At 37.6% G+C, this 10557-nt stretch overlaps 1 protein-coding gene across 3 annotated transcripts in view; it reads right to left on the bottom strand.

Moving 5' to 3' along the window:
* Positions 1–2060: 2060 nt before the first annotated feature.
* RAB28 (RAB28, member RAS oncogene family) overlaps positions 2061–10557 on the bottom strand; it is a 104084-nt gene continuing 95587 nt past the window's right edge. The window contains exons 7-8 of one of the 3 annotated variants that reach the window (XM_032854941.1): positions 4225–4319; positions 2852–2962 (exon numbers count right to left, since the gene is read on the bottom strand). In XM_032854941.1, coding sequence (XP_032710832.1) covers positions 4230–4319 — 90 coding nt within the window. In that variant the 3' untranslated portion in view covers positions 2852–2962; positions 4225–4229. Of the gene's footprint in view, positions 2963–4224; positions 4320–10557 lie in introns of all 3 variants that reach the window. The other 2 variants (XM_032854932.1, XM_032854948.1) reach the window with 2 other exon arrangements.

Genomic DNA, 10557 nt, shown 5'->3' with positions numbered 1-10557 from the left:
GTGGCCATGTGAGAAGGTGCAGGGACTGACACTGGCCAACACTCCTGCTTGAAACACTCAGGTATGGTCAGCTCCCAGGAAGGTCAGTTGTATAATCTTTACAAATGGAAGGCAGCCTAAATCGGTACCCAGACTTGTCCATCCTTTCTCAGAAATGGTGTGTGAGGATCCTGGCTCTACCTGCTTACTCAAGGAAGGAGTTGGTACAATCACTCACTCACTCCCAGCTTTGGTGTCCTCATGTGTAAAATGAGGACAATGATACACCTGTTGTAGATTGATGTGAGAAAAGAAAAAACAAACAAACAAACAAACAAAAAAACAACAAAAAAAGAAAACCAGCTCATGTGACAAGTGCCCGAAAATGCCCAGGAAAAGCAAGCCTACAAAGGGCATTCTCCCTCCTGCTCCCTGTTCAGTCCCCTTCAGTGCTCCAACTGCATCAGTACACAGCTGAAGTGCTTTGGTGTGATCACAGATCTCTCAAAATTTCTCTCTGCCTCCCCTAGAATGCCTTGTAGCACTTTTGTACAATCATATATGTGATAAGTCATACCTGTGGTAATTGGATCAAGAAAAAGATCTGAAAATCTTCCAGTTCTCACATAGATGTAAAAACAAGACAAAATGACCACAAGAGCATGGCCTCATCTGTTACTGAACATACAATCTAGGGCAAGTTTAGTTTAACAGTAGACTTAATCAGAGCTTTTAAAATAGCAACAACAGGGACACCTGGGTGGCTCAGTCGGTTAAACACCTGCCATGATCCTGAGGTCCTAGGATCTCAAGCCCCCTCCCACTGCTTGTGCTCTCTCTTTTTCAAATAAATAAAATCTTTAAAAATAATAAATAAAATAGCAACAACAAATATTTCTCTTAGACTGTAAGGTCCTTGAGAGTTGAGCTCTCTTTCATTCAAATTTATATTCTCCTGAGGAACAGAGGGAGAATATCCTCTCCCTAGGAGACTAGCCAGCATGTTAGGAGATGATAAAAGGAAAGATAAAATGAAATACTTATCACCTTGTATGCTTATCACCTTGTATGCCTTGAAAGGCATACAAGGCTGCTTAATTGCTATAAAATAAAAAACACAGAAATCACAGTTAAGAATGATTGGACTTGCTACCTGATGACTTCAAAAGTCACAATCTTTAAAATTTCTCGGACTTCAAATCACTCTTGAGAAGTGGTGACGCCTGGCCTTGATACAGAAGATTTCTTATCAGCTCTAGCTTTGATTCCATGTCCTCTGGCAAGTTCCTTTTTCTCTCCAAACTTCAGTTTCCTTGGCCACACAGGATATGAAATAACAAGGTTCCTAAGATCCCTTACAGCTGTAAAATGAGGCGTCCAAAATTTGTGCACATACTTGTGGCAAGTCTTCTGTGAGAAAGGCACCCTGCTAGGCGCTCCAGAGAGGCGTGAAACAGGACAGACCCAGACTGTTCTCAGTCGGCTCATGGCTTACTAAGTAATAAAACACAAGGACACAAATAACTGTGATTAGAGGCAGGAAGGAATAATGACCATCCAAGAGGTACTGTGCCGCATAGATGAGGACTGGCTTTGGGGAGGGACAGCATTCATTCCTGTTTTGATGGGGCAAGTATGAAGCACCCACTAGGCCAAGCACAACTGTGACCAAGATACACATAAGTGTATCTTCACTATGAAGATCTTCACAAGATCCTCATAGTGCCTAAAGGCTGTCTGGCAGAAGACAGAATTCGGAGGGGGCAGATTCCAGGCAGAGGGAGCTGTGCATTAAGACAGGAAGGCAGAGCATCATAAAGCACACAGGACTGAGTCCAGGGCTCTATCTGTGCAGACGTAGGAAGTGCACAGGAGATCAGGATGAAAAAAGGTAGAGAGGTAGGGGGCACCTCATGTGGAGTCCTGACATGTGAGGCTACGGACTTGAATTGGTCCAACAAAATAACCTACAAGTCTAAGAGACTGAAAGCTTACTAAACATGACATGATCCCTCACTTTGTATCCAAATACACTATGTTTATTGTAACTAAAAGAAAGACACCAAAGAAAATTCCCCCAAAAAAGTAACTGAAATAAGTTTATTTGCAGGAGAAGAACATCTGAACATCAGGTACAGTCTGACCCACAATGATCCAACACTAGCAGTGACTCGTCTGAGAATGCTCTTCTGCAGTTTGGAGGAGACATCAGCTGAACACTTATCAAACCTCAGAAAGCCATCTAACCTGAGTGTTACACAATACATAATGACCATGACACAGTAATAAAAATACAACAGCAAATACTCACTACTTTGTGAGCTACAATTACAATATAAACAATTTAGGCTCTTTTTTAAAAAATGAAAAAAATAGATCTATTACAGCTTTATTTCAAGCATTTTCAGTTGGATACAACTTTATATATTTTTACTCACAACAGACAGCAAAAGAATGCCTTCTGAAGTATCTATAGATAAAATATATTACTTATTTAAATGTTTGCACTCGGAAGCGCATTTGCCAGGTAGGAGTTCAGATGAGAGAATGATTTTGTGCCAAAATCCTGGCAGTTGATCAAGACTTGTATAGTTTTCATATTTGTCTAAAAAAGTTTACATTGGAGAAAAAAGAAGGGAGAACGTAAAGACAACCAACATTATTCTTTTTCAGTGAAGCAGTCTAATTCCAGAGAAAGGGCTTTCCATTTTAGATTCCAAGCTTGTCATCCCAAAGTTGAATCCTGTCCAGGCTGAGGAGCCAAGGGAGCTGGAAGGAAAGTGTTAACCGAATGCTACAGAGATGGCCACTGATAACAGAGCTTCTAGAGGCCCCAGGCCACACAGTGGGGAAGGGCCGCCAGGACCACTGGTACAAAGGTACAGTGCGCTCACTGAACTGCACACATAGAGCTCCTAGGAGGGTTAACAGTTCTTGACAGAGGTTCCTGGTTGTAGTTTACAATATCTGCCTTCACCACCCTCTGTCATAAAAGAAAACAGAGTTATTATCAGAACATCAGAACATTTAGAAAGAGCTCGTTGAAGTATATTTTTATTTTCTGAACTTTAGTGAACTCCTGATGACAGACATCATAAATGAAGCCAGAACTGATATTAAAAGAATCAATCAGGACAAACTGTTGGAGAGCTGAGATGTTGGGGAGTGAGGGACTTGGGTTTGTTTTTTGGTTTTGTTTTTTAAGGATGGAAGACCAATTCCTTTACTGAGTCTTCCCTGGTTTTATGACATTAACATGAGGTTACAACAAGTCTAAAACATAACTGACAAATCAATATGAAAAATTAAACCCTGGTTATAATTTAAAGCAAAGGAATGAGAATTAATCATTCACATATTTTAATTCATAGGCAAGACATCATAATTTCAAAGTAAAATATGTCATCATTTATCAATATTTAAATAAACCATTATACCCACCCATAACTTTTTTAGAGTATCTGCAGCAATCAGTGAGTCGGTAAGAAATGTGTAAATGTTAAATAGGAGTCACATACAAAGGAGAAATGTTTTGAGTAACCCAATTTTTAAAACGTTTCCAGTTTTTATAACTTCCTCCCAAATCCCTAATTTACTACCAAAGAGCTCACTACTGGGTTATAAATAAGGACTCTAACAAAATATAGAATGAAAAATTTAGAAAATTACCTCATATTCATGGGTTTTTTTTAATTATTTAAACCAAAAGACACTTTTAACTCTTCTTTCCATCCCTCTAACCCACACTTTAAGGAATATCTTCGATGATGAATTTAGTAATATGCCCCAAGTAATAATTTAAATTAAAACAGCTCCTTCACTATTCCCAACTCTATTACTAAATCTGTACACAGAAACAGACAAAGAAAGGTAATTCAAGGCAAATTTTAAAAATACTTTCAATTACCACGCTGTTTCAAGAAAAATGGGAAGGACTGAATAATGAAATAACCATTGCACTCTTCACTTCACTGCACATGTGATAAACACAACCATAAGGACAAATATGTTTGAAAGTAACTGAAATGTTATTTTAATTTGTTCCAATTTCTTGTTTGTCAGTCTCCTGGCAAAGAACCAATTTTTCAAAGTTCTAAAACAGGTCTTACAATTAACAATACTAACTTCCAATCATGTACAATAATCATTTGAACTTCTCTACTCATAAGGAATAAAGAGCAAGAAAGCATCTACCAGTTCCCCCTCCCACCTCCCCCCAAATGCAATCAATTTACCCCTTAATACCTGCACTACTGTACTGAACAGATTCTACTCTGAGCAGAGTTGGTATGTTGATTATCTTCTTCCGGGTACTTCACTATTTCTGCCCTGACAATATGCTGCCAATTCCGTACAACATAAACAAGATGAAGAAGAAAGCAGGGGCAGGGAAAAGAAAAGAAAGAAAAAATGGAAAGTATGTTCAATGGCCGAAAATAGAAGGGAATACCAAAGCAGAAAAAGAAACAAACACATAAATTTAAACATGTCACAGAAAAAAAAAAAAAACAATTTATGCATATAAAAGGAAAGAAAATGAATGAAGATCCATGAAACACTCCTCTTTGCAACTCTATTTAATTACTGAAGCAGGTCTACTGAGCCCCCCAAACAAAATGGGAGTTCTATTTTTGGTATCACAATGACACATTGTACCTATAACACCCAGAATTTCAGAGGACAAAAAAGAATTACAAGGCTTTTCTATACTAAAGTACAGTAACGGTATTTAATTCCATCTTCTTCAACAAATATTACTGCAGATCTCTCTATGTGCCAGTCACTCTCTACTGGGAATGCACAGGTGAATTACACAGGCTCTGTTCACTAGGTGCTCTGCACTAAATGAGAAGAGAAACATGTGCAAAGCTAGTTGCCATACAAGGTAAGAGCTTTACTAGTGGACTTATAATATGTTGTGGGAATACAGGCGGGAGGAGTAATCAATTCTCTTTGAAGGTGGGGAGCAAACACATAAATCTGGGGAAGCCATGTGCCACTTATAATATTTACACTTATTAATATCTATTGCTTGTCAAAGACTTCTTTTTGATGTTCATTGCCTCGTCCCACACAACCCTCACCTCCACACTTCCAAATTCCATATAGAAATAAACAATTTCGAAACACACTTTTCTATCATTCCAGAGGAAGTCCTGACATACAGTATTTAAGCATAATAACTACTGTTTCAAATACCTAAAGGAGTTTTGCTAAATAAAAAATCAAAATTACTTTGATAGGTTTTGGATGGCTCTAAACCTTAGGATGAAAAGAGCATGTATGACAAATATGATAGAGATAACGTGCTCCCCTCAAATTTCTTACACTTGAAATTATCCTATTTTTTATGATTTCAAATATCTTATTTCAGAAAATCTTTCTTCATATTAGTATATATTAATTAACACATATAGAAACACATGTTAATGTGGGTAGCTGTTTGTAATAATATTTATAACAAATTAGATAAACAACTGATAATAAATGAGAGGATTCTATGGTATATTAGCATTGGATGGGCTCGGCTCCAATTCTCTACCAAGCAGCATTAACTTCTGGATAAGACTCATGATTTACTAGGCATTCAGCCTGATGCTATCAACAGAAGCATTACCAACTGCCACATGAGATATTAACGTTGAACACCATTATCTGACCTCCCCAAACCTAACTGTTTCATGACAAACTATGGGTTACAATAAAGAAAAGGGATTTTCATAATCAGTAAGCACTCATTAATCCTCCACAATGTCGGTTTAAACCCTATCCTATAAACACAACCAGGTTACTGACCTGTGGTCAAGACATTTTGGTTGAAGTACTGACTAACATAAATGACTTGGATTTTCACCATTAATTTTCATCAAATTAATGAAGAACTAACAAGGCAACATCTTTCTTGGAGGCCTTGGCTGTCTGACATAAAGCTTTGTACAAAGTTTCTGAACTGGAAGTTAGACTAAGGCTCTACTGATTCAAAACTTTGCTTTCTATGAGGAGAAAAACATAATTTCCATGCCATAAACTTCAGAGTTGGTGGTTTCATGGTCGTCAGCTTGTTTACAAGCCATTCATTGATGTTTTCAGAGAAAATGTTACCTACAAAACACCAACTTTTACTTGTGGAGCCACAAAGTACACTCTGCTATTATTCTCTGATATTAGTTAATGGAGTAAAAATAAAGAAATGGCCCTAAGAGGAAAGAAGCTGTGTGGCTGAACACCGGCTTAACCCTTACTTTGTCAGAGTATTTACTTGTGAGTGGATATTAGAAATGGAAACAGCAGCTATGGAGAGGGTAAGCAAGAAAGCAACCCAGGCGCTGGGCAGGAAGGTGTAAAGAGTAGAGATGGACTCTTGCAAGGACACTAAAGATCAATTTGCCAATTCTGCAATGGTGTCTTAATCCAGATAGTAGTAACACATTTGCCATCGCAAAAGTTGTAGTTTGTCATGTTCAGGATATGGAGTAAACATACCTTGAAGGCTTAAAACACTTGTCACTACTGCTCATTCAAAGTTAATCACTATTCTAGATATTGAAGACGTTCAGATAAATAATACATAATCTCTCTTTCCGAGATGTGTAAGAGTCTAGCATGGAATACAGAGATGTAAACTATTAAAGAGTATTATGATTGATACATATTCAAAGTGCAACAAAATTATAGATTACCACTTAAATATGGTTATAGCATTTTTAAAAAAATATTTTATTTATTTATCAGAGAGAGAGAGAGAGAGACTGCACAAGCAGGGTGAGTGGCAGGCAGAGGGAGAAGCAGGTTCCCCACTGGGCAAGGAGCCCAATGCAGGACTCGATCCCAGGATTCTGAGATCATGACCTGACCTGAAGGCAGACATTCAACCAACTGAGCCACCCAGGCATCCTGGTTATAGCATTTTTTAAAGCATGGAACTTTGTACACAGTAGGAACTTAAAGGAAACTACTTTTCTTTTTCTTCCATATAATGTGCTCTTAGATGCTTCCAGGAACTTTCATCACTTAGGGTATAAGTTACTTTACCATTTTGGTGTTCACAACCTCCTGACCTAAAAACACAAGGTTTATTTACGTGGTCTCTAAAGTCCCACCTATACATCTTGAAACTACATGAAAAAATCACTTTGAAGGTGAGGAGGAAAAGAAAAATATGGGATGATAAGGAAATCCATTAAGCAATGTTCAGTATTAAGGATCAGAATAGTATGTACAAAACGAGTAAATATGTTCTGCAAGGAAGACAAGTGATGTTTAAGATAAGAAAAGAATCTCACTGCAGTTTTTGTAAACAGATTGGAAAAAATGATAAAGATTAACATCTAGGCAAGAAGAATCTAAGTTCCTTGTATCTCCTTAAGGAAGATCAATATTCAGATAAAGCTAAAGAGAGGGACGCTAGGATAAGGGGTTAAATGGGCACTTCAGTTGTACAGTTATGTGGATGCACTACCATGCTAGATGCGTTCATATGTAGTACGTTTATATATATACATACGTGTATACATATATATATATGCGCATTTTTTTAGCAAGTTTACTATCTCAGACATAAGAGGAAAAAAAATTTTTTTTTTTTGAGAAACTAATGCTTACCAAGTTCAAACCAAACAGAAATTCATAGTTTATTAACTGGAAAGTGAAAATGTCCAGGCTTAAAAATGTATTAAGGACTCTTGGGATGCCTGGGTGGCTCAGTCGGTTAAGCACCAGCCTGCCTTTGGCTCAGGTCATGATCCCAGGGTCCTAGGATTGAGTCCCACATCAAGCTCCTTGTTCAGCAGGGAGCCTGCTTCTCCCTCTGCCTGCCATTCTCCCTGAAAAGTTGAACGCTACACCTTTGAGAGAATACCAACTGGAAATTCACTTTTTCCCTAAAGGTTTGACTACTTTGTAAATAAACAAACAAAAAAACATGAACAATATAGGAAATAAGGACATTTGTTAACAACTAGTCCTGGCTTTTACACTATCTTAGAAGAGAATACTTGGGAAAAAAAGAGTACAGATAAATGATACAAATGCAACTATTGCTTAAATCGGGAACTGGGGACAAGGCATCTAGTGTACATAAGTGTTTAAATAGCTGTCTGCCCCAACTTGTTCTGGGAGCTCCATGAGGACAAGGACTTCCATATATTCCTCTCTGGATCCACAGATTCTACTGCGGCCCCTGGTACGAAGTAGACAAGCAAAGAACGTCTGCTGTATTAATGAACTGTGTTCCCTTTCCTTCCTCCCTTTTCCCCTTCCTCTTCCTTACAAAGCTTGCAAAATATGCTGGTAACTCATGTTATAGAACTCCCTAAGAGGGACAAACTATGTTAGAAGAACTAAAATAGCGGAATCTTTTAAAAAAATCACTAAATGGAACCAAGACCATAACCTGATTATAAAAGTTTTTTGGTTTTTTTTTTTTAGATCACTCATACTTTTTTTTTAAAAGATTTTATTTATTTATTTGATAGACAGAGATCACAAATAGGCAGAGAGGCAGGCAGAGAGAGAGAGAGAGAAGCAGGCTCCCCGCTAAGCAGAGAGCCCAATATGGGGCTCAATCCCAGAACCCTGAGATCACAACCCAAGCTGAAGGCAGTGGTTTAACCCACTGAGCCACCCAGGCGCCCCTATAACCTGATTATAAATACCTATGTCACAAACTGAATTACTATAGCATCAGTTTCCATGTGTCTGGTGAGTCTACCAACTAGCTCCTTCTCCAGAAAATAAAACACTTCAAAACAAAACACTTCAAATGTTACACCAAATTCCTTCAGGAATCATTCAAAAAACACAGAAAACAAGTGTGCATTCTCCTTCCCTCTTTGTCTTGCCTCTCTGCCCCACTTCTTTTTCTCAACCCCTCTTTCACTTACCAGTTAGAACGGCCAACATCAAGAATAAAGAGATAAATGTTGGGGAGAATGTGAAGAAAAGCAAACACTTTTGCACCACTGGTGGGAACGTACACTGGTGCAGCCACTATGGAAAACTGTGGCGGTTCCCCCACAAATTAATAACAAAACTACCATATGATCTTGCAATTCTACTTCCAGGTATTTAGCCAAAGAAAATAAAAACACTAACTTGAAGATATATGCACTCCCATGTTCACTGCAACACTATTTACAACAGCCCAAGATATACAAACAACCTAAGCGTCCAACAATAGATGGAAGAATAAAAAAAGGTCTAGTACATATATGGAGTGAGTACCTGGGTGGCTCAGTCTGTTGAGCGTCCGAGTCCTACTTTCAGCTCAAGCTGTGATCTCATAGGTCGTGATCTAATGCATCATGGGATCGAACCCCATGCCAGGGTCTGCACTCAGCATGAAGCCTGCATAAGACTCCCTCTCCCTCTCCTTCCAACCTTCTCCCCACATGAGCATACATGTACTCTCTCTCTAGAATGAATACATAAATCTTCTTAAAAATATAGTACATATATATATATATATATATATATATAATGGAGTGTTACTCAGCCATGAGAGAGGAAGACATTCTGTCATTTGTGACAACATAGGTGGACCTTGAGCATGTTATACTAAGTGACAGATGTCAGATAAAGACAAGCACTGTGTGATATCACTTATATGTGGAATTTTAAAAGGCCAAACTTATAAAACAGAATAAAATGGTAGTTGCCAGAGATGAGGGCTGGGGAGGATGACGAAATGTTGTTTAAGGGTACAAATCTAAAACAAATAGTAAATAAACCCTAGAGATACAATACACAGTAGAGTGAAAATAAACAACAATATTGTATTATAATCATCAAATGTGTTAAGAAACTAGAACTTATTCAAACTGCTAAAGAGAAAAGATAACTATGTAATGTGATAGAGGTGTTAATTATCACTACAATGACAATCATATTACAATATATAAATGTATCAAATTAACATGCCGTATACCTTAAGTTTATCCAATGTGATATGCCAAATAGATTTCAATTAAAAAAAGAAATAACTGTGCTCAACATGACTTGCTGGGTTAGACGTAGGTCCTTAGAAACCTCTTTTTAAAATCTGAACTTTCGAAAATGTTTCCACAGGGAAATGCTGTCAATTGTAAAATCAATAATTTAACTGGCAAAAGCACCAAATTAATCAGATTCAGAAAAGAAGAACGAGGCTTCTCTACACAAAGGATTCTGGCAAACATAACAAAAGAGGGTTCTAGTAAGGTGAACTCATCTTCAGATGAATGGATTCAAACTAAACCACACTGACAAACCGAAGACTGAAATAGCGTCATTGCCTAATAAACAAGATGAGGTGCACTAAAAAGGTAAGATATACAGGAAGGGTAGAGAGCTATGCAATTAACACATCTGAATAAGTGCTGAAATAAATGTCTTTTGAAAAATGATAAAAAGAGATTTCCAGAGTTTCAAATATTGTTATCAAGTCCTAGAAACAGTCACATCAGCATAAAAATTTTCAATTGGTATTTGCTCTGTTTTAAAACAGACACACACACACACACACACACACACACACACAGAGTTAACCATGAAAATAAGACACAGAACACTGAGAAAATTAAAATATAAGGATGGGAAAAG

This window comes from Lontra canadensis, unplaced genomic scaffold (genome assembly GCF_010015895.1).
Source record: "Lontra canadensis isolate GAN:19392208 unplaced genomic scaffold, GSC_riverotter_1.0 scaffold1, whole genome shotgun sequence".
In the NCBI taxonomy this organism is placed as follows: Eukaryota; Metazoa; Chordata; class Mammalia; order Carnivora; family Mustelidae; genus Lontra; species Lontra canadensis.
This window is presented reverse-complemented; position numbering and strand designations above follow the sequence as displayed.